Raw genomic sequence first — 24,860 nt, forward strand, 5'->3', positions numbered from 1 at the left:
AAGCTGGAAGACACACCCTAAATGTGGGTGTTACCTTCTGATGGCAGCCCGTATAAAAGGCCGTGGCAGGGCAGAACACCAGGCTTCTTGCTGCTTGCCTTCTCTCTTGCTGGTGAGTTCGTCTTGCTGCTGTAGACTGAAGACTAGCTGATATTTTGGAATTTGTCAGACCTTCAGCACCAGACTGGGACTACTGAGACATCCAGCCTCGGGGACTGAGTGACTATGGGTTCTCAGCCTCTCCAGTGTGGTGCAGCCATTGTTGGACTACTTGGACTCTATCCTGTGAGCTAAGCTGATAAATCTCTATACATATTCATTCTACCGGTTCTGTTTCTTTGGAGAACCCTGACTAATACACAGACCAACCTGAGACCCCCACAGGATCAGGGCAAGGGACAAAACAGGCTAGAGCCAGTAATGTAAAGCCCAACCACCGTGTAAGGAAACTGGGGTCTCACTTCTAAATATTCAAGAGCTCACCCCCAGATACATCATTTGCATCAGTGGCTTCCAAAAAGCAACTGGCTTTTGGGAAATGAGAGGTCTAATTAAAGTCTTCCAGTGGGGAGACAATGGTCACACCAGTTCTGCCTGGGCCAATAATTCACCAAGGCAAAATCAGGGAAGGGCAGAAACCTACCCTGGGACGCCAGAGTATGGTCAATCAGTGAGACCCTCTCTGGACATGACCTCTTATAGGATCTCTTTCATTTATTCTAACCTCACTCCTAGGACACTATCCTGGGTTTATTGTCCTAACAGAGCCCTACCGTCTCATAAGGCGTACTCTCTTGTGTCTGAAACACTTTATAGGGTTCTAACAGAGCCCTACCCTATCATGGGGAGCATTCTCCTGTGTCTAAAACACTTTGTAGGGTTCTAACAGAGCCCTACCCTCTCAGGAGGAGCATTCTCCTGTGTCTGAAACACTTTGTAGGGTTCTAACAGAGCCCTACCCTCTCAGGAGGAGCATTCTCCTGTGTCTGAAACACTTTGTAGGGTCCTAACAGAGCCCTACCCCCTCATGGGGAGCACTCTCCTGTGTCCACACTTGAGAACCCTGCAAGAATGAGATGTGAACATCAGGGCACAGTCAGACAGCTTCCTGGAGGTGATGCCCCTGCTCAGTGGCACCAGCAGAAGCCTACCAAAGGAGACCACCTAGAAACCACTGTGTTCGGACTCACTAGGAAAGCGACAATCAAGAGATGTGGAGTCCAGGTCATTTCAAAGAAGGGACCTGGGAAAGGCTGGGATTGAGGTCCACTGCCAAGGCTGGTGGGTGGTGGACCAGCACTGCAGTTACATTCACAGGGCTTGTCCAAAGGCCCAGGGCTTCCCGTGTGGGAAAGGCAGGCTCAGCAGGGCAGGTCCATGGTGGGACAGCCTCCTCCCCTGTTCCATCTGCTGATCTCACTCCTGCTCTGCTCCCTGTGCCCATTTGTCCCTCAGGCCCCAGAATCAACCTCCTTTACTAGCAGCCCACTTCCCACAAGCCTCCAAATCACTGGCGTGGCTTGTGTAAAGTCCAGGCATGGTTTGAGACACCGCATGTGGCGGTCACCTAGGGTCCCAGCAGAGGCAGTGAGCGGTGGGGCTGCGGTGACTGCCTTAAAGAAGCTGACTGCTCCATGGCCGGGGACAGGGAGAGGCATCTGCTACTCAGTTTTCATGTCAGAGGCTCAGCTCCAAGCAAATCAGCAAGGCACTGTTACTATGGGCCATCTGCCAGGACCCGGAAACAGCCTAGTTACATAAGGGGGCTGGGATAATGAAATCTATTAAACAGGATTCTTCCTCCAGAGAGGAGACAAAGCATTTGAAGCCTCTCTGTAAAGGGGCAATGTGGGCAGGAGAGAGGCCCTGGACAGGAGCCCACTGGGTTTAATCCCAGCTCTGCCATCCCTTAGCTGTAGGAACACAGGGATGAGCCATCCTTTTCCTGGGCTTCCATTTTTTCCTCAAACTTCAAATAAGGATGAGATGGCTCCTCACAGCATTAAAATTCTATAACGTTATTTTCACCAAAATGGCAAAAAATTAAGCTTACCTCCTGTGCAGTAGCAAACAGCAGGGAAGGGCACACAGAGGAGAGAGTAAAGGTCAGAACCTTCAGCTGACCCAGGCAGGGACACTCAAGAGAAACCCAAAGGAAGAGTATGGCCAGGGGGTAAGGGGATGCTGGAGAGATGGCTCAGGGTCAAGAGCACTGGTTGCTCTTACAGAGGACCAGGGTTCGAGTCTCAGCACCCATATGGCTACTATAACTCCAGTTTCAGGGGAATCCAATACCCTCTTCTGACCTCTCTAAGCATTGTACAACACAGGTGCACTTACACACATGCAGGCAGTACACTAATACACATAATTTTTTTTAAAGACTATGGCTGGGGAACAGAAATATTACAGGCCTCTGCCAGAGCACACTGCACTGGCCAGTCTGCAAGCAGTTCACATCCAGCATCTTGTCTAATCCTCATCATCGACAGATAACAGTGATCCTCTGAGCAAAGTGATACCTGTAAAAAGAGCAAGTGGCCCCCATCTCTGACCCTCTCCTGGGTTCCTCTCACAGGTAAAATGGGAGTGGGCCTTACTTGGCAAATTTCTACATGCATTAAACAGATGATGTTTCTAAAGCCCTGGCTAAACAACCGGCCTTAATAAAGTAGTGATTCCTTCCCTTCTTCAGGGAGCATCTGGCTGAAAGACTCCCCAGAGCCACTTGCATTTAGGTCTGTGAGCAATGTTCCAAGGGCCCTTAATGAAGGCTCAGTGGGTAAAGGCACTTGTCACCAAGTGTGCTGGATAGCTTTAGTGTCAACTTGACATACCTGGGTTGAGGGAGCCTCAACTGGGAAACTGCCTTTATTGGACTGGCCTGTGGCCATGTCTGAGGGCATCTTCTTGATGAGTGATGGTAGAGGGCCCAGCCCATTGTGGGTGGTGCCACACCCCTGGGCAGGTGGGCCTGTGTTGCATAAGAAAGCAGGCTGAGCCAGGGGGCAAGTCAGTAAGCAGTGTTCCTCCATGACCTGTGCTCCAGCTCCTGCCTCCAGGTTCCTGCCCTGAGTTCCTACCTTGGGCTCCCGGATGAACTGTGACCTGGGAGATGTAAGATAAATAAACCCTTTCCTCCCCAAGTTGGTAGTGGACAGAGTGTTTTGTCACAGCAATGAAGAAACAAACCAGAACAACAAGTTTGATGACCTGAGTTCAATCACCAGGACTCATATAATGGAAGGAGAGAAATGCATCCCGGAATTTGTCCTCTGACCTCCGCAGGCATGATGTGGCATGCATACCACCACCACCCCACACACAAAGTAAATAAATGTAATTTTTTTATTTAAAAAAAAAAAAAGCTTCAAAATAAAAGGAAACACAATAGCTTCCTAAGTGACTGGGACCAGCCGTGAGCCAAGCACCCTTCACAGCTTGCCCAGCCCACACCCAGCACACCACTTCTAGAGCCTGGCTCAGTCCTCCTCCCACCTGGAGCACCCCCCCACTCTGTCAACACAAGTATTTATTGAATAAACAAGTGAATGAATGAAGGAAGAAACTGTCACTGAAGGAACAGTATCACCCCTGCGAGGCAGAAAAGTTAGGGATTAGAATTCTTATTTGCAGCCAAAGAAATTCAGGCCTAGGGAGGTTTTAAGCAAATGGCCTCGGATGCCAATGCCTGGCAAACTGGAGCTTGAACCTCAAGCACTTTGGCCACATCAAGCTTTCTGCTAAGGTAAAGTCATTCTCAGATTGAAAACAGCCGATTCCTCCAAGATTCCTCAAAATGGGCCACTGCCCTGGCACACACTGAGAGCACTTTAAGGAACTAGCTGTCATTGATGACTGAGCACTCCCAAGGGACAGGCAAGGTCCCCCGAGAAAGGGCAAGTGCAGTGTCATGTGTCAAGAACCTAAAAATTATGGCAAAATGACAGCCAGGCCACTTAATGCTCACTTTGAGAGCACTCTGGAACAAATCAATCTTCACCAACAAAGAGGAGAGTTCCTTGAATGGAACCGGAGCCCTCTGCCAGTGACCTCTGAGCCCTTCCCAGAACCATCCAGCAAGCTCTGAGCAAAGCAGGTGGCCCTGCCACAATGCTCCTCTTTCCACCAGCACCACTCCTCCCAGTCCTAAGACCTAGTGAGAGACTGAATGTCTGCAGCCTCCTATAACTCACAGGTTGAAATCTTGACCCTTATGTGATGGTGTAAGGAAGGTGACCATGTTGTGAGGGCAGGGCCCTTGTGAACAGGATTAGCACTTTACCCCTCTGGCCATGTGAGCAGAAATGGTTGCCTATGAACCAGGAAGTAGATTCCAACAGACAAACAAGGAATCCGCAAGCACTCTGATTAGCACTTGCTCGGTTCTAGACTAGAGTCTAGAAGTTTCTATGATTTCTAAGCCACCCAGTCTGTGGTATTTATTATAGGAGCCTAAGAGAGACATTTGCTACCTACCCCATAAGGTCACTGTGCGGGGAGTACCTTGACAGCCCGTGAGAACAGGCCTCATGTCTAAGGAACTATGTACTTCAGACAAGCTACTCAACCTGAGCCTCAGATCCCATCTGGAATGCAGGAGACATGAACCCTATCTTAGGAGACTGAGAGGTTTTTAAGCAGCAGCACTGGGTCACCCACCTAGTACAGGGTGAGTGCTTGCCACACACTGGTCCCCAGCCCCAATCTCATCCTCAAGGAGGTTTAGAAAACATTTGTTTGTTCAAGCAATTGTGTCAACTCATGTTTATGGTGCCATGTCTCTGGCAAGGCCTCAGCCATCTGTTGAGTACTAGGGGTTGAAGGATAAAGGAAAATTATCCATGACACAACCTCGTGGGAGGTCTTGGCCTGGGGAAGAACTGAGAGGTTGGGGGCTTGTCAGAACAGAGGAGAGTGCTGCCCTTACCATAGGTAAGAGGGTGGAAATCACAAGGACCTTGGAAATCAAGGCTGTCCCCAACCTACCTCGGGCCAGACCCTTGTCTCCTGTCTCGTCTATGGGGTAACCAGCTAGAGGCCAGACCAACCTCAGTTCCCCTCACCAGCAAGGAATAGCCCCTCACTGAAGTCCCTTCAGCTTGACCTTGCAAGTTCTGACTCTGGATGCTGGCCCCACCTACCTCGTCCCCCAAGGCTGTCTGCCTGTCCACTGCTGCCACCTGGTGGCCCTCTGGGCCCTGCTGCCCTGGGTTTTAGCCAAGCACTGGACAAGTCCCTTGGAGGAACACTTACTGCAAAAGGTACTCTTGCTTCAGTTTCAGGTAGACGCACCTTGCACTTTCTAAGGCCACAGATCAATGCACTAAGCCACAAAGATGACACAGCTGCAGCCAGGAGACTGACCTCTCTAAGGATAGTAGGTGATCCACCCAAGGTCATCCAACTGCACAGCTCCAGGGCCAGTGCACAGGTCCACTTTACCACAATGCTTAGGGTAGGTGGGCACTTGAAAACCAAAACCAAAGACGGCCCACGGCAAGGAAACAAAGGCTCCTGAGGGTGGGAAACAACCTCTAAAAATGGTAAACACACAGCTTAGCCAATGCCTAGAGATACTCACTGGGGCGGGGGGGGACCACTGTTGCCTGTGCAAGAACGCCCACAGGGTCTTCCTTCATCTCCAGGCCCCACCATAGGCTGCATCCAACACAAGGCAGACACCAGACATGACATAACAGCAGTGTGTGCCTGGGCCCTCTACCCCACCATACACTCCAGACGCCACAGGTCAGGATTATGTCTCTAACTCCAGCCTCACAGCACCTGGCCAGAGGGGCTCAAGGAGCTGTGAGTACTGCCAGATCCCTTAGGTTAGGACATGCCTGCTCTTTTTAGAGTCCACGGATCACACCCTTGCCTCTGTCTGAAAGAGCAACACTTGACTCTACGTAGGTCACTTGCCTATCCTCACCTCTGTGTCCCACATCAACAGATTTACATTTTGCTGAGTGGTTTCCAGTCCTTGACTTCTAAAGTGCCTGAACCTGAAACCCCTCTGCAAACCAAGGTTGTGCTTCACCGGCAGGTGGAGCTAATAGGTGGGGAATGCACTCAACTAAGGTTTCCCTCTAGTGACAAGATGCCGTCACTACACCCTCCCCCCTTGGCTCCCACTGGAACCCATCCTGAACTCCCACCTGCAGCCTGTGGTGCCCAAGGCCAGAGAGGCCAGGATCCAGGAACAAGCTCGACCTCTCCGCTGACACCACCAGAGTAAAGAAATGCTCTGTTTTTAGGAACTAACACATTTTGGAGTTCTAAGGACCTTTCTGCCCTTCAACACCCTCTGCAGATGAGGAAACCAAGGTTCAAGGTGTCAGAAGGAGCTGCCCAAGCTCACCAAGCTGACTCATGACTGAGCCAAAAATAGATGCCCGCTTTCCCCGCCTCCTGCTACACCCTCTTGCCTCTGGCCATGTGACCTCTCAACTAAGGTCCAGGGAAGAGACTTGTCAAGGACATCTACATGGGAATATCTGACAGATGGGACAATCCCCTAGACTGAGGGGTACACCACTTTCACATTAACTTTAAGTACCATTTATGAGGGGCATAATCAGAATGCAAACTACATGTCTGACATAGAAAATAACAGAAAATAAAATATACTCATAATCTGACTCATCAGAGGTAATATGCCAGAGATTCTGGCATATTTCTTTCTGGATTTTTATGTAAACATTCTTTAAAAATTAGGAGCTACCCAGGGGACTATGAGCATCTCTCAAAATGTCCTGTAACTGTGCTGAGTCAACCTGTCCTCTTGATCAAGGAGGCCATAGAGACCACACCAGATGGATTTGAACCAGTGTCCAGTCTACAAAGAGGGTCAACACAGAGGAAACATATTCTCCATGCTTCCAAGTGAAGCCAGCCAACGGTCGAGCAGGACCGTTGACGTATCTTCACATAGATGGAGCTTGTAAAAGAAAGGAGCCAGGGGCTCCTCCAAAGCCCATGTGACACCTGAGGAAAAGATCCTCAAACAAACTTAAGAGTAAAAATAAATTGATTTATCTGGGCCAACTGTATGGTCTTAAACACCCAAAAGGAAAGTATAACCAAAGATTAAAGGGATCAATACAAGTCTTTAAGTGTATAGCTAAAGGCTACATAACAAGAAACAATGCCAGACAGGAGATACCTTCCTTTGAGTTGTTGGCCAGGGTGGCCCAAGAGACTCCCAGACAGTAAGCCAGCATAGAACTGGGAAAATGAACAGCAGACCCCAATCTTATCTAAAGGAATATTGGCAACTGATTGCTGCTAGATGAGGAAGAGCTGATCTTCCTAGAACAGGGAACTCTAGATAGGCTGACTAGACAGTCAGCAGATGGACAAGCACTGGGGAGCATCTAGGGGCGCCAACAACACAGTGGACAGTAACAGGGATGACAGAGTATATGGATTCCGGTGGGGGTGGAGGGAGACTGTGGGAGGGTGCCATTTGGGATGTGGGCATATAGATGAATAAGATTGTTTGGGATGTTCTGTATGAAATACACACACAAATGAACAAATTAAAAAATGAGGTATATTTGAGGAAGAAGCATAAAAATTTTCTTCATGTTGATTAGTAGAGGTGATACACATTACCACTGAAATCTACCTGATGATTTTATATCCATGCTCAGGTGCCAAGGATTTCAGACAGTAACCGACTGTGACTAGTAATCAGATACACACAGATTAGAGACGTATGTGGAAACATCTAAGTGTTAGTAGTATTAAAAATGATTTTTTCTGTATGAACCAGTATATTTTAAAATTAAATGGAGATTTTTTTAAAGGTTAAAACCTCATTCAATTTTATGTCTTATAGGGTTTATACTGAGTTCAATATTGTATAACTGTATTAATTCAAGATGTTAACCTAAACATTTATAGCCAATTTTGAAAGAGATGCATCTTTGCTCTGGAAATAGTTATTGACTATGTTAATGCTATAATGAAATGCTTCTTCTAATCATGTGGTTATTAAATAATTTTTTTAAAAAGTCAGAAAAAAAATTAGGAGCTAGCCGGGTATGATGGCACATGCCTCTAGTCCCAGCACTTGGGAGGCAGAGGCAGGCAGATCTCTGTGAGTTCAAGGCCACCCTGGTCTACATAGTGAGTTCCAGGCCAGCTGGGGCTATAGAGAGACCCTGTTTCAAAAAGACCAAAACTAAAAAAAATAAAAATAAAAATTAGGAGCTAAGGGGCTGGAGAGAGGGCTCAGCAGTTAAGAACACTGGCTGTTCTTGCAAAAGACCAGGGTTTGAATCCCAGCATCTACACAGCAGCGCCATAACTCCAGTTCCAGGGGATCCGACAGCCTCTTCTGTCCTCCACGGGCATTGCATGATATGGGTGCACTCACCTACATGCAGGCAATACACTCATACATACAAAATAAAAATAATAAAAAAAATTAGGAGCTTCATGGCAGCACATTATAATCTACTCTTTTCATATGAAATGAACTATCTCTGACATTCGGTCTCCTTCCAAACACTTGTAATGACTGTATAATATTTCAGTAAATGGCTACACCATAGTTTTATTTAACCAATCTCCCTTTGTTTCATTGCATTTGTTCTTGTCATTAGAAATTAGACATGAAGGGTATTATAATAACTCTCTGAACATATCTATGATTATTTCCTTAAGCCAGTTTTATTTTTCACATGACAGAATTTTGGAGCTGGAATGGCTATAAAGACCATTATAGGGGCCAGCAAGATGACTCAGCAGGTAAAAGTGCTTGCCACCAAGCCTGGTGACCTGAGTTCGATCCCTGGGACCCACATGGTGGAAGGAGAGAACCAACTCCTGCAAGTTGTCCTCGAGGACACACGCCCCATAAATAAACAAAATAAAATTTCAGAAGTTTAAGATCATGATGTCTGCAGCATCCTTTTGGCCACATGGAAGAAGGGGAGCAAGAGAGCTTAGAGTCCCGCTAGAGGGAAAGGGAGATCAAGAGAGCCGACTCACACACTCCGCCTACGAAAATGTGACCTTCCCAACACTCAGCCACAACTGCTTGCCCTTCCCTCGGACTCTCCTGAAACCCTAGATCCCTCAAAGTCTCCGCCACTCCTCTGGCCTTCTGCCACATTCTTTTTATTCTTCTACTAAATGTTTAATATGTTCATCCAACCACAAGCTTCCTGAAGGTAGCTCAGGATTTTAAAGTCCTCTGTAGTATAGAGCCATATTCCTTTGGTTAGCATTCTACACATAGTGCTGAAGGATCAAGGATAACGTTTCTTTCCTTGTATTCAGAACAGTGTAGTAACCATTGGTAAAGTCTGGAGGAAGATGCTTCTTTGAAGGATAAAAGCAGCTTAGTTAAGGGGTTGGAGCACTTGGGGACACATATGACTTGGAGTTAGTGTAGCAGGCATAGGTACAAAGACTGAGTTCAAGCTTAAACGGTGTCAATCTACAGGACCAGGGTGATGCTGCTGGGACTTATCTGTGAGGTGAGTATAGTAACTCAGCTTGCCAACTTCACATGAGAAAATGGATGTGAAAGCACTTCCCAGAGATAAAAGTGGTCCATGGGGTTAACACTGCACCACCAGGACTATAAACTGCAGCTGTTTCTATCAACCCCAGCACAGGCCCTGACCCTCACCCCCCATTTCTGCTCCACACACACCACTCAGGTAAGGGGTGGCTGCACTCCAGGAAGAAGCAAGGTTTCCTGTACAGAAGGAGCCACCATGCCTGGCCAGGCTGTCTTAGTTTGTTCTTCATTGCTGTGACAAAACACTCTGACCAGTACCAACTTGGGGAGGAAAGGGTTTATTTGTCTTACATCTCCCAGGTCACACGCAGTTCATCAGGGAGCCCAAGGTAGGAACTCAGGGCAGGAACCTGGAGGCAGGAGCTGGAGCACAGGCCATGGAGGAACGCTGCTTATTGGCTTGCTCCCCTGGCCCCTGCTCAGCCTGCTTTCTTATGCAACACAGGCCCACCTGCCCAGGGGTGGCACAACCCACAGTGGGCTGGGCCCTCCCACATCATGGAGGAACACTGCTTACTGGCTTGCTCCCCTGGCCCCTGCTCAGCCTGCTTTCTTACGCAACATAGGCCCACCTGCCCAGGAGTGGCACCACCCACAGTGGGCTGGGCCCTCCCACATCACTCATCAAGAAGATACCCCTCAGACATGGCCACAGGCCAGTCCAATAGAGGCAATTCCCCTATTGAGGCTCCCTCAATCCAGGTGTGTCAAGTTGACACTAAAGCTATCCAGCACACAGGCCCTTGGGTTTCACTGGCTTACATCATCCTCACCTCCTCATTATCACAGACAATAATGTGGCAATACAGAAAGAGCACTGGCCCAAGAGTCACTAGACTTGAGTGCTGATCCTATGCCTTCGCCCATACTCACTGTGCTTCCCTCCTAGAACCCTCAGACTCCCCATTTCCAGTCTGAGGAGGTCAGACCAGGTATTCTCTAAGTCTCCACCCACAGCTGACATGAGGATTCTAGAATAAATGCTAATAGAGTAAGTAATAAGTAGACCACCCATTTCAAAACAGTACTGTGGGATCCATCTGACTTTCAACCATCAAGTGTTTGAAGTTCGAAAGCACAAGCATCACAAACTGCAAACTACTTGCTTTAAAAAGGCCCACAAAGTCAGAATCTCTCTGAGCTCTGCTGAGATGTCACAATATATGGTCCCAAAGGAGGAGAATATACAGTCACCCTGTTCTAGAGGGGATCTTGGCCCCAAAATGGAAAAATTAACATTGGGTACATTCATAAACTCAATTCAGTGTGAATCAATGGCTAGGCTTGGATTTCACTGGTGCTATGACATCAAATGCAATAAAACAGTTCTTGGCCTATGAATCCTAAAGAGAACAGAATGGCTAAGTGTTGGCCTTAAACGTGCAATTCCCCTCTTTAAAGAAGCCGGGGGGAAATCTCAATTACAAAATTACCAGGACTGGAAAGAACTGGGTTTCTGCCTCCATGCTGTTGGAAAGTCACACTTCCCTTCTTGGTTTCCAGGTGAGGAAGATACTTCCTCCATCTCTGACTCTCTAAAATGTCTAAGACTCTAGGGCTTTCTTAGTGACACTGAAGAAGAGTAAAGAATGTCAAAGGACTGGGTTTCATATTTGCAATCCACATCCCTTGTGATGCCACAAGGCTACTTTGGGACACTGTGTGGTTCAAGGAAAACTTCCAGCATCCAGAAAGCAAAGGATTCTAGACATTCTGACCAACCCCACAGTTGCATTTGGATCCTGTGAAAAACATTCCCCTTGAAATCCTAGTAAATCGCCAGCAGCCAGCAGCAGCACTTAGCATCTGTACGCACTGATCTTTCTTTCCTGCTCTTCAGGACAACCCGAAACCACCTCTTACCTACCTGGAAGCATTCCGAATCCAACAGAGACCTCTGCCGGAAAAAGGAGGAACGCAGCAGGTAAGGCCTGAGAACACCGAAGTTTCCAAAGGGGCAGAGGGAGGCCATGTGAGTGTGCAGGTGTGTGAGCTTAGTCCTGTGCCTGGATTCTTACCATCTCCCCTCATTTAACCCTCTTGCCAGGCCAGTAATTATGTCCCCATTTTCCTAACAAGGAAATATGTTCAGAGAAGCTAGGCCTGTTCATTTGTACAGTATGTATCAAGTAACTTCTTCCCAAAGTACTTTGCTGAAAACCAAGGATAGAAGACTGGGCAAAAATAAGCCTGCTCTCATGGAGCTCATCAGTCTAGTGGGAGAAGGAGCTGGTCAAAGAATCTACAGAAAAACAAATAACCCTGCAGCTCAGGTCGTAGAGGGCTCACCTGGCGCACACATGAAGCACTGGATTCGATCCCCAGCACCACACAAACTAGGAGTACAAACTAGGAATGCTAGTGCCCAGCTGTGATCTCAGCACTCAGGTGATGGAAGCAAGAGATCCTAAGTTCAAGGTCATCCTCAGCTGTGTAATGAATTCAAAGCCAATTTGGGACAAATGTAGATGACATGATAGATGATGATAGATAGATAGATAGATAGATAGATAGATAGATAGATCATAGATAGATAGATAGATAGATAGATAGATAGATCATAGATAGATAGATAGATAGATAGATAGATAGATCATAGATAGATAGATAGATAGATAGATAGATAGATCATAGATAGATAGATAGATAGATAGATAGATAGATCATAGATAGATAGATAGATAGATAGATAGATGACAGATAGATGATAGATAGATGATAGATATAGATAGATAAGATAGATAGATAGATGATAGATATATAGATAGATGATAGAAGATAGATAGATAGATAGATAGATAGATCATAGATAGATCATATGATAGGTGATAGACAGGTAGTAGATAGATTATAGCTAGATAGATTAGATGATAGGTAATAGATAGATCAGTAGATAGGTAGTAGATAGATATGGATAGATGATAGGTGATTGATAGATGATAGATAGTTGGTAGATAAGATAGGTAGATAGATAGATAGGTAGATAGGCAGTAGATAAATGATAGATGATGATAGATGAAAGATAGATAGATGGGTGATAGATGGATGATAAAGAGAAGATATAGATAATAGATGGACGGATGGATGGATGGATGACAGGTAGTAGATAGGTAGATAGGTAGTAGATAGATACAAATAAATGATACCTAGGTAGTAGGTAGGTAGGAAGGTAGATAACACAAAGGAGAGGTTTATGGTACCGTAAGGACAAACGCGCAAGGCAACCATGGTGGTGATGGGGGTGTGTGGGGACTGGCACAGCCACACTGTCACTGAGCTGGTACAGGTGAGGGCAAGCCCAGGTCCACCCAACTTCAAAGGCCATGCTTTTTTTCTCCGTTGCCATTTACTCATTCATTAGGCAATGAGCTACCAAGCATCTGCTGTGTGCCAGGCCTGTGCCAGATGCCGAGGACTCAGCCACAAGCAAAACAGGCATTGCTTTTGCGGAATTTACAATCAAGACATTAAAGAAGAAAGAATATAAAGAGATATTTACAACTGCAAACTGGAAGGAACACCATCGTGGATCAAGTTCAACTGGTAACTTTACCTACAAGGCCACACAGATAGTTTCCAGAATGCTGATAATCTGAAAAGCCCTTCACCTACTGCACACGAGGGAAAGACTTAAAGAAATAGCCTGTCAGATTGAGTAGCACAGGTCTGGCCAACCTAAGAGTCCTTAGGGCAGAAGCTAGTTTCTCTCTAGCTCAGCACAAACCCTGTTAAAAACAAAAGTCTTTCTAAAAGCAAGAGCAACTATCAATTCAATTTACATATCCCAACCTCAAATGAACATCACTTAATCATGTACATACTTATAGCAACTGAGATCACTGACAGATTCATTTGTATGAACCTCAGAGAAGCCCTAGGCAGAATAAAGAAAGGTTTTAATATCCTACTTGAGAGATGAGAAAACTAAGGCCAAGGCAGGTGACATGACTTAGTCAAGGTCACCAAACTAAGAAAGCACCCAACTCTGCCATCCAACTTTCTAAAAGCACCTCCAGTCAGGAAACCGCAAATCTCAATGAGACAGCTGCAGGTCACCAAGCTCGGGCAAAGTCACCCAGGAGTCCCATGAAGTTCCCAAGAACAATGATTGGGGACATTAAGCAGTTTGGGAAAGGTTTCTAGAATGCAGCTCCCCTAGCCTGAGACACAGGTACCTTGCCAATTCTCCCAGATCAGAGCAGGTTCTCCTGGCCTCTCTCCAGGTGCCTCTGACTAACAGAGAAACGTACTTTTCCATTGCAAACACTGCGGGCGGGCAACAGACTCCTGAGAGGGGAGGGCAGAGAGTACGTCCACACTCACAGACCATCTGGAAAGTTATTCTGATGCCATCAAAACTGCCTTAGTTAAGTAAGTACCTACCACTGGGGACCCAGTCCTCAGCAGCATACCTCCACCTGGATGACACTAGTATTTGGACTACCTACGTTTGGGGTACTGAGTGGGGACACTGCACCATTAGGATATTCAGCTGCATCCTCGACCTCTGCCCAGTGGTCACCAGTAACAACTCCAGCTGTCACAGGCACAAGTCTCCAGCCCTTGCAAATGTCCCCTGCAGGACAAAAATCACCTGCTTGAGAGGCATTGGTCTAGAGACTACAGAGCGGGGGAGGCAAAGTGCTCTGTCTTCCTCTCACCCTGTTCCATCCCATCCTCTGGTGAGACACATGGTCTCTATGCACAAACTCTCTTTTTAATCGGTATCACACACCAAATGCCTCTGGTTAAGTAGTTGTGTGCTGCTGTGGTCTTGCAAGTATGTTCCAGAAAGAATCTGCCACTGGAGCTCAGAAACAACAGAGTCAAAGAGTTTATTCCACTAATGAGCCACTTGAGACCCCACGTGGAAATCCTGTTCTGTCACTGTGAAGAGCTGAGTCTGATTAAACAGAAGCCCTGCGTGCTGCTTCTCAGTGACACCAGACCAGGGCTTGCAGTGTGAGAACACAGAACTGGTGAATCAAATAGTAGGAGACTCCCATTTACCTCTGTTCAGTACAATAAGGGACTCACTCTCCCCAGCTTAGACCCATTCTGGACTTGGGAGAAGGGGAAAGTGGCAAGACACATAAACAAGTGGACTGAATTAACAAGTTAATTAGACAGCTGAACCATTACAAAAAAAAAAAAAAAAAATCACACTCCCAAGTGGAGGTGGAAACATAAAGCTGAGCTCCAAGCAGCTGGAGTGACTCAAGACACTGTCAGGGACACGGGCTCCAACCTCCCACCCCAGGGCTGGCCAGGGGCCCAGACTTGAGATCTGAATCCACTACAGTGCTTCAAAGAAGCAACACCTTTCTATCTTTGGTAGTCAGCCACTTAACCAGGGAGAGGATTTACTGAGACAGGAGCACACTCACTCCTCCACTCCCCCTTGGTAGTGTTTTACTGTGCTGCAACTCTTTGAAGACTAACCATGAACCGCCCACCTGTTAACACCTAATTACTCAGACTCCCGCTGCTCATGATGACTTCTCACTTTGTGCTTGGTTCAGTGTCTGCACTTCTCAAAGGGTGCTGAAATCTGACACAGGCCTGCTTCCCCTAAGGGGCACCATAAGGGAAAGATTCACCTATAGTACAGGCACGGTGCAGACAGAGACTCTTGCCATTTATTGGATGGATGGATGGATGGATGGACAGATGGATGGGACTGACAGGAAGTTTTCTACCTCTATATTCTTAAAACTTAAGTCTGCCTACACATTATAGAGAGAGAGCAAGGCCCATGTCTTTTCTGCTGTTTCTCTAAGCCGTAGCATACTGCTCAAGCGGGGTCTAATGAACATTAACTGCTTTGTCTGAACTTCTGAATCCAAAGAGACAAAGTGAAGCCTTCTGTTCATGAACCACTGAGGCCCTGAAAAGAGACAGAAATCCCAGCTGCCTATTCTGCCTCCTACATACTGGAGAAGGCTTAGTCTCTTCAAACTACAGTTTCTGTTTATGTGTTTTATTGTTGTTGGGTTTTTGCTTTAATATTTTGTGTGTGTATGTCTGTGTGGATATGCCATAGGTGTGTAGGTGCCACAAAGGCAGGAGGAGGGCATCAGATCATTTGGAGCAGGAGTTACAGGCAGTTATGAGCTGCCTGACGTGGATGCCAGGAACTGAACCTGGGTCCTCTGGAAGAGCAACAAGTGTTCTTAACTGCCGAGTTATCGCTCAGTCCCCATGTTTTAAAAGACGTGTGCGTGTGTGTGTGTGTGTGTGTGTGTGTGTGTGTGTGTGTTTATCTGTCTGTGTTTATCTGTCTGTCTGCCTGTCTGCTTGAATGTATGCATACATGAGTAGGAAGAGGCCAAAAGAGAGTGTCAGATCCCTCAGCTAGAGGTGCAGGTTTTGAAGGACGCCTGGCTTGTGGCTTATCACATCCATGCTGGGATTTGAACTCCATCCTCATGATTGTGCAGCAAGTATTCTGAGTCATCTCTCCAGGCCCCAACCTTGATCTCTGAGACAGGGTCTCTCACAGGTCTAAAACTAGGCCTAGAATAGGCTAGGCTGGTTAGGCAGTTGAGTCCCAAGAATCTATCTGCCTGTCTCTACCTCCCCAGTACTGGGATTACACACAGACCAACATTCCCAGCTTTTTGTTTTTGAATGTGGGTTCTGGGATTTAACACAAGTCTTCAAGAAGGCAGGCACTTTGCCAATTGAGCTATCTCCCCAGCCCCTGATGTTGTTTCTGAGATAAAGTCTCATGTATTCCAAAATGACCTCAAACTCTCTATATGGTTGAGGATGACCTTGAACTCCTGATCTGTCTCCACTTCCCAGTGCTGGGATGACAGGTGTGCACCTCCCTGACTAGTTCATGTGGTGCTAGAGATCAAACCCAGAGCTTCAAGCATGTTAGGTAAGCACTCTACCAGCTGAGCTACATCCCCAGCCCTAGAAACAGTTTAACACAGAAAAATGATGACATTTTCTGACAGGCACTGGAGACACAAAAGTGAACAAGACTAATGTAGCAGCTTCCCTCATGGAGCTTACTATCCAGAGAGACCAACAACTACACCAACAAGCAGTACTGCACAGTGAGTCTAACCAAAGGTTATATGGGCTCCATCTTCAAGCAGTCTGAACCCCTTTGAGGAAACAACAATTTTCCTCCAAATGATCCGAAACTGGTAATGTGGAAGTGTTGTTATGCATCTTCCCTAAGCAAGCCTCTACTCCAAAATGATCACAACATTTTGAAAAGATCAATTAAAAGCATCACAGAGAGGAAGGCTCACAAATCTGTGAGTTCAAATGCACAGCATGTATGACTTACCAAAAAGAACCAAGCTGACAGAAAAACTGTGAGAGCAAGAAGCTTCTGGAACAGCAGTCAGCAGGTGTCCAGGAGTCTAGAGACACAGTTAGCAAGGCTAGGGGACTCCTGAGAACCCCTGAGGTTCAGGAGCACAAGCCATCTGAGAGGCGGTGTAAATTAGCAGAAATCCTTAGACAGCACAGGTAAGAGAGGCCATGAAAAGCCAAAACCCGAGGAAGAAGGAAGAAGGTGGCCTCTTGGCCTTGCCCTGAGATGGGGGTTGGGGGACCAGCGGAAACCCAAGGAGAGAGGGGGCTAAGGAAAGCTACATGGCATTCATGTGGGGAACACCACGGGGCTGGACTGGTAGAGTTCATCAGGGTCAAAGTTTAAATCAACAGCCAGGTGTGGTGGCGCACGCCTTTAATCCCAGCACTTGGGAGGCCGAGGCAGGCAGATCTCTGTGAGTTCAAGGCCAACCTGGTCTACATAGTGAGTTCCAGGACAGCTGGGGCTTCAGAGAGACCCTGTCTCAAAAAAAAAAGTTTAAATCAGAATCTCATGGCAGCTGCGTCAAACATGAAGTATTTGACTTAACATTTTCTGATGGTTTTGAACAGATCGGGCAGAAATAAAAATAACTTCGTCTATGACAAGGGAAGGACTCCCCCAGCTCCCTGGACAGATTTCTTAGATTTCTTGGTGACAGCTGCATCACGGACACCCTCTCAAAACCTCACGGACTCCTAAGGTCAGGACGTAACCGAGCGTTGCCTTGCATTTCCGGATGCAAACCTGTGATCCAGAGAGGAAAAGCCACATACCCGGCTGCTGACAGGTCAGGCACCAGGTCCTCCTCTCTCGGTCCTCACAGTCGACCCACAAACAGTCCTCCACCCCAAGCACCAGTGAGTGTCCGTGCAGCTGCTCCTACCAACCCCAAATTTCCTGCCGCAGTCTCACCTGTCTGAGCAACCAGGTGCGTCCAGCCACTCCAGACAGCTGTGACCTTCTCATCCTGAAAGCAGTGTGCTTCTATTTTCTGGGGCACAGGTAAGAAAGAAGCCTGGGAAGCAAGTTGCCCGTGCTTGTTACAGCCCCAGACGTACAGCTCTCCTGTATCTGAAACAGAGGTGAAGAACGTTACCCAGATGGATGTGGCACAACACAACTGAAAAAGAGTGGCTAAGGGAAACTGCTTCCTACGTGCACTGTAGCACTGCACAGGCAAAACAAACTTGAGAGGGTCACAATAAACACAAAACTTACAAAAAGTCTGTACACAGATAACAAGGTCTATGAATGTAACACACCTCTCCACTTTATATATATATGAGATATATTTACATATATAAATATATATGTGTGTCTGTATGTATGTGTGTGGTATATGCCCACATATGGGAGGGGACATACAAATGCCCATGAGCACAGAGCCCAAAAGAAAATGTCAGCTGTCCAGCTCCATCCCTCTCCACCCCATTCGAGACAGATTCTGTCACTGAACCTGGAGTTATGCCGATGACCAAGAAGCCCCAGGGATTCTCCTGTCTCCACACTACACAGCACTGGGGTTACAGGCATGCACATCACACAAAGCTTTTTATGTGCGTGCCGGGATTCAAACTGGTGAAGGTCCTCACAAATGCACAGCAAGCACTCTTAGCCACTGAATGATCTCTATAAACCCTGGTTTCTATATTTCTTAAAAATATATACCTGTATGCTGGGTGTGGTGGCGTACACCTTTAATCCCAGCACTCAGGAGGCAGAGGCAGGGGCTCTCTGTGAGATGAAGGCCAGCTGGGACTATAATGGAGACCCTGTCTCAAAAAACCAAAGTTTTATATATATGTATATAATCTTTTGTTAAGAAGGAAACATTTTAAAAAATTTTTTTTGTCTTTTTGAGACAGGGTCTCCCTGTAGCCCAGCTGTCCTGGAACTCACTGTGTAGGCCAGGCTGGCCTTGAACTCACAGAGATCTGTCTGCCTCTGCCTCCCGAGTGCTGGGATTAAAGATGTGCGCCACCACACCCGGCACACATTTAAACTTTGTAAGATAACAAAAGATATACTATTTGATGGCTCAGCAGCTAAGAGCACTGGCTTCTCTGGCAGAGGACCTGGGTTCAGTTCCTAGCACCCACATGGCAGCTAACAGCAGTCTGTTAACTCCAGTTCCAGGGCATCCAATGCCCTCTTCTGACCTCCAAGAGCATTGCATCACATGAGTGGACTTACATACATGCAGGCAATACTCATACACATAAAATATTTTTTTTAAAGATGATACACAGGGCTGGAGAGATGGCTCGGCGGTTAAGAACACTGGCTGTCCTTGCAGACAACCCAGGTTCGAATCCCAGCATCCACATGGCAGCTAACAACTGTCCGTAGCTCCAGTCCCAGGGGATCCAACAGCCTCTTCTGACCTCCAGGGGCACTGCATGGTACGGGTGTACTCACCTACATGCAGGCAATACACACATACACATAAAAGTTAAAAAGATAAAATAAAATAAAAAGATGCAGTAGTTGAGGGCTGAAGACGTGGCCCAGCTGGTAGACTGCTTGTCTAACACATACAAAACCCTGAGTTTTCCCAGTGCTGCATAAACAGGGTATAGTGAGGCAAACCTAGAATCCCAGTACTAGGGAAGTGAAGATAGAAGGATCAGACATTCAAGGTCATCCTTGGCTACATCGCAAGTTCAAGGCCGGCCTGGGCTAAAGGAGGCAATGCCTCCAAAAACACTGTGTTATTTAAGCTTAAATTTTTTAAAGCTACTTCGGCGTGTTCCCATCTGTGCGGCCGAGGGCTCTTTAGTATCACGGTAACTCTGATATAAGCAGAAAGGACTGGCGTTGTGATCTGATAGGAAGAGAAAGCAAATTCAGACTCAAGTGACTCTGGCTGCTTTTCCTGATCTGCTAACTAGCTCTTGACCTTGGACAAATCACTCCTCTAAGCCTTCGTTTCAGCAGCTGGATACTGGAAGGGAGGGTTGTTGGTCTAGAAGGCAGACAGACCCTCATAACAAGAGTGACACGTGGGTGACTGTCTAAAAGGCATTCAAGTTCAAAAGTCATTCTTGGATGAAAGCCAAACAAAAGGAGGCCAGGCTGTCATTCAGCCTGCGAGTTCCCAGGCTGCTCTGCCCAGAATTGGGAGTCCACAGCTGTATTGAACAGCACCAGCCACTCGTGGCTACTCAACACCTGAAACATGGCTAGTCTGACATGAGGTACCGCATGAGTGGAAAACACACAACTGCTCACATAGTACAAAAAAGCACAGTTCAGTATTAATTTTCATAGCATGTTAAAATGAAATCTTGACTATTCTAAGCAAAATACATTAATTTTACCTACTTCATTTAACTCTGAAATATGGCTCACATTCTGTTTCTAATAGACAACACTGTCCTAAAAGTTAAGTTAGTCAAGACTAATAGGAACTGGGACAGTGAAGGAGCTAGAGGGCCGGGCCTTCCACTTCCACAGCATTTTGTAAGCTCCCATTAAAGTTTACAGCACTGCTTGCCAGAGTGGTCTGCACATCCCCCAAAATGGATCAAAAGCCAAACAGGACCATTAAAGGTCAGAGCTCAGGAGTCTCTAGTTTTAAGTCCCATCTGCCACTTGGTTACTGTGAGACACTAAGTACGGCACAGCACAGCACCGTCTCCTCACCTCTCAAACAAAGGTGTGTGAGTTGGTGAAGTCTTCTGTCACTGGGCAGCCCTGCAGCACTGACGTCCTGCATGAAGCTCATTAGCCATTTCATTCTCAGAGACAGCCACCTTGTGGACTTCAGAGTGTGCAGTAAGAATCCCTCCCAGGAGGGGCTGGAGACATGGCTCAGTGGTTAAGAGCACTGGCTATTCTTGCAGAGGACCCAGGTTTGGTTCCCAGTGCCCATATGGCAGCTCATAACCACCCATAACTCCAGTTCCAGGGGATCTAGGCCCTCAGGCATTGCATCATGCATAGGGATACTTAAACACATGCAGGCAGAACACTCATACACATAAAAATAAATAATTAAAAATAAAATATATTTTTTTAAAAAAAGAATCCCTTCCAGGAGGGCAAAGATACCATACTTCCCCCAGCAAACACTGACCTATTAGATGCTGATGAGTGACAGAGGCCCCACTGGGCAGAGCCTGTGTGTGTCACAGACCTTTGTGTACCACAAAACACTGAAACCCTATTTTTGAAAGACAAACTGTCTTCCACATGAGAATCATTACACTGTTACATCAGCAGGTAAAATTAAATTCTGCTGCAATGCCAAACAGTTACATAATCTACAAGGGCTCCAGAGAAAAGGTCTGAAGAGCGCTGAATAATATCCAATGTGTTAACAGCCTGAGCAAGATGAGAAAGGAGGGTCATTAATCTTGGTGATTTTAACTCACTTTCCTTATATCAAAAACCAATTCCCCCTCTTTGTGACTAAACTAAAGTGCCTAAGTGGGCAGTTTATAATGGTGAATATCGTGTGTGAATTATATCTCCACAAAACCCCCTAAAGTCTGTGTATTAAAGAGCTCCATGGTGACGTGTGGTGGTATACACCTTTAATCCCAGCACTTGTGAGTTCCAGGTCAGCCAGGGCTACGTGAGACCCTGTCTTAAAAAACAAAGGAAAGAAAAAGGGGATGTAGTAAAAGTGCTCACATAAGGGATAATAAGTTTGGTAATCATTAGATTTTCAAATCAGCACTAACAGGCAATTGGGTAATTTTTAGGTTTGCAAACATCAGCCATTTCAAATTAATTAAAACAGAGATGTCTCTTAGTCAACTCTTACTCTGAGACAAGGATGTCCCCTTCCCTAACTGTCTGGGCAAGTGGCTTCCACCCTGGAGTCCACAGTCCTTCCTCTGGAGAAGAGGTGGAGTTGCTTACAGCCGGCACTCAACTCCACACTTTTAATAAACATCTATGTCAAACTAAAGTGAGGCTGGCTATAAGTTAGTTTTCTTTTGTCATCTGGTTGTTTTAAACTCTCAGCAACCATCCATCTGTAGCTCAAAACTTGTATTTACACTCACACTGATGCTTGTGCTCTGCAAACACCAACAGTACCTTGGCTAGACCACACTGAGCCCTTCAGTTTACACTTATTATGCAGACACTTGAATTTCCACAAAAACACTGAGCACACTAAGTATAAAAGGCCCTGCTCAGGGCTGGAGAGATGGCTCAGCAATTAAGAACACTGGCTGTTCTTGCAGAAGACCTGAGTTCAAATCCCAGCACCCACATGGCAGCTAACAACCATCCATAATTCCAGCTCCAGGGGATCCGACACCCTCTTCTGTCTTCAGTGGGCACTGCATGACATGGGTGCACTTACATACATGCAGGCTTAACACTCATACACATAAAATAAAGATAAATCAATTTTAAAAAGTCTCCACTCACTGCTTAAAAACAATGAAAGTCGGGCATGGTGGCACACGCCTGTAGTCCCAGCACTTGGGAGGCAGAGGCAGGTGGATCTCTTTGAGTTCAAGGCCAGCCTGGTCTACACAGTGAGTTCTGGGACAGCTGGGGCTACAGGGAGACCCTGTCTCAAAAAGACAAAAAAAAAAAAAAAAAAAAAAAAAAAAAAAGAGTCATTCCACTCAGTACAAGAGGTCTAACCAAGACAAGTCCCTCAGAGGTACAGGTTCCAGTCCATCCCTGCCCTTGGCAGGACAGTCCAGGTCGAAGGCAAGGGGTGACCTTCCTTCTCAAGAAAATACAGGATGGCTTCCTGGGGAAAGGTCGCTGGGACATTTACAGTACATTGGCTTGGCACTGATGGGCAGTCAGAAAAATGTTGTGTAAAAGACAGGCGTGGAGAAGCACACCTGCACTCCCAGCACCCGGGAGACAGGAGAATCAGGAGGTCCAAAGCCACCCTCAGCTACTACTTAGTGACTTTGGGGCCAGTCCAGGCTACATAAGACTGTCTCAAAAGAAAAGGAAGAAATACATGGTGTGGGAGGAAAAAATCAGACTAGATAGAAGGATAGATCCAAGAAATGGACCAGAAAGACCAATTAGAGAATACGTAAAAATATAAAAGAGTATAAAGATATATACATACACACAGATGAATAGGATAGATATGAGGGTATGGAAGATAAATGAAATAAAAATATGGGTAAATACAATAGACAAACATATGGAGAAAAAACGGGAGATAAACACACAAATTAGATACTGGTAGACAACACAGATCAGGATAAAATTCAACAGCAAGAGAGCTTAAAGAGGCAGTGACACTAGTCAGCAAACAGATCACATGGATAAGAAAGGACTGTGTGTGCCGTGGGATGGATCACATCTTAACCCTGCACTGCAAAGACTGAGGCAAGAGGACTGGAAGAAGTCCGAGGCCAGCCTGGGCTACATGCTGAGTTCCCACTCAGCCTGGGCTACACAGTGAGATCCTGTCTTAAAAAACAAAATAAAACAAAACAGCAGGATGTATTACAGTTGTGTGCTATGTAACACTTAGTCAATAACAGGCCACATACACAATGGTGCACATACCACATAACCACTGCATGCAGTAAACTACATCACTTAGACTGGTGAGGTTATACTCTGTGATGTTCAGACAATGGAACACTCTCCTGAGTACACATTTCTAAGAACACACCTCACCATTAAGAAACACAACACGTGGCTATATATAAATTTCCTGTGGAGTTCACAATCTGGCCATCACAGATCCCCCAAAAGGAAGATGTTTCTTCTCTCCTTGTATAATTGAGAAAACAAACTCAGAACGAGGAACGAATGAGCCAAAGCTTGGCATGAATGCTTTACACATATTGACAAAACTCTTACAGAGGACATGGTCTGAGAAAGGTAAAGGAATTTGCCCAAGATTACACCCATGGTAGCTCTCTCTCCCAAACCTAGGCCTCCCCCTGGGTCTCAGAAACACTCCAGGCCACAGATTTCTGAAAAGCACATTAAACTGGGAAGAGCAGGGACCCACCTGTCAATGAGGCTGAGTGGTCGGATCCAGCAACAACACATACTGCTGTAGAACTCTCCAGGCCTATGAAAGAAATTTGTTTGACTTGCATTTATACCAGAACACGCCGAGTGGAGACGAGACTCCCAGGTCAGCACTGCCAAAGAGTGGAAAGAAATGGCCAGTGTAGGTGAGAGTGGTTAGCAGAACTAGCCAGGATAGCTGGCGTGGTGGGAGGTGGCGGTGTAACAGGGTGTGAACAAATGAGTAAATACTGAGAATGAAGTAGCCATCGTCCTCACTATCACAGAGGAAAGGTACAGATGTAAAGAGGGGCAAGCCAGGAGCAACCTGGCTTGAACTGGAATTGGGGAAATCTGTGTAAATTCATGTTTCTGCTACAGACAGATGCATAGTCACGAACAAAACATGTAAAAATGGGTGTTTCCTAGCTCTACCTCTTAAGTAAGCCTCAAACCAAATGAACTCATGCACCAGCTGTTATGTGTACACTTACCCACAAACCAGGCCTGCTCAGAACTGAATCTGAGGCTGCCTTCTCCTCCAAAGCCAGCACTTCTCCTCCCTGAATTACACTGCCTAAAGTGCGGGGGAGAATCCCAACCAAACCTGCATTGAGATAACCTGTAGTAACATGCAGTCTAAGCTGCAGATAAACACAGTTATAGTCTGCAACTGTTTCCCGACACTTCTGTTCCACAAACTAGCATCTCCATAAAAGGCATTTAATCCTGTCAGCGGAGCAATGAACAGAGCAAGGCGGCCATTCCCAGGCACGGCCACCAGAGAGGAACCCTGGGCCACTAGAGGGCAGCCAGGAATCCTGCTCTGGAACTTGTGACAAGGTGAAGAAGACAGGAGAGTGCAAAGAGACAGGTTTGAGGGCCAGGAGTTAATGAGCCATTCTGATGTGTCTCCTTAGAAAACACTCCTGAAAAACTCTGAGCTGTTAGTCCCAGCAGGTCCTAAACCAGCTGTTTAAATCGAATAAAATAAAGGGGCTTTTGGTACTTTCTAGT

General features: G+C 46.4%; 1 protein-coding gene across 7 annotated transcripts in view; it reads right to left on the reverse strand.

The window, feature by feature from the left end:
- Sergef (secretion regulating guanine nucleotide exchange factor) overlaps positions 1-24,860 on the reverse strand; it is a 267,081-nt gene that overhangs the window by 220,018 nt on the left and 22,203 nt on the right. For 4 of the 7 annotated variants that reach the window (XR_001872446.2, XM_008833390.3, XM_017798238.2 and 1 more), the window contains exons 7-8: positions 23,842-23,904; positions 17,793-17,951 (exon numbers count right to left, since the gene is read on the reverse strand). The exons of 1 other annotated variant lie outside the window; for it this stretch is intronic. Coding sequence is in view for 5 of the 6 variants with exons in the window: in XM_008833390.3 (XP_008831612.2) it covers positions 17,793-17,951; positions 23,842-23,904 (222 nt within the window). In the remaining variant the exon portion in view is untranslated. The remainder of the gene's footprint in view (positions 1-17,792; positions 17,952-23,841; positions 23,905-24,860) is intronic. 2 more of the 7 variants (XM_029563655.1, XM_017798233.2) reach the window with 1 other exon arrangement.

The sequence above is a fragment of the Nannospalax galili genome, unplaced genomic scaffold, assembly GCF_000622305.1.
Source record: "Nannospalax galili isolate Female #2095 unplaced genomic scaffold, S.galili_v1.0 scaffold1857, whole genome shotgun sequence".
Classification (NCBI taxonomy): Eukaryota; Metazoa; Chordata; class Mammalia; order Rodentia; family Spalacidae; genus Nannospalax; species Nannospalax galili.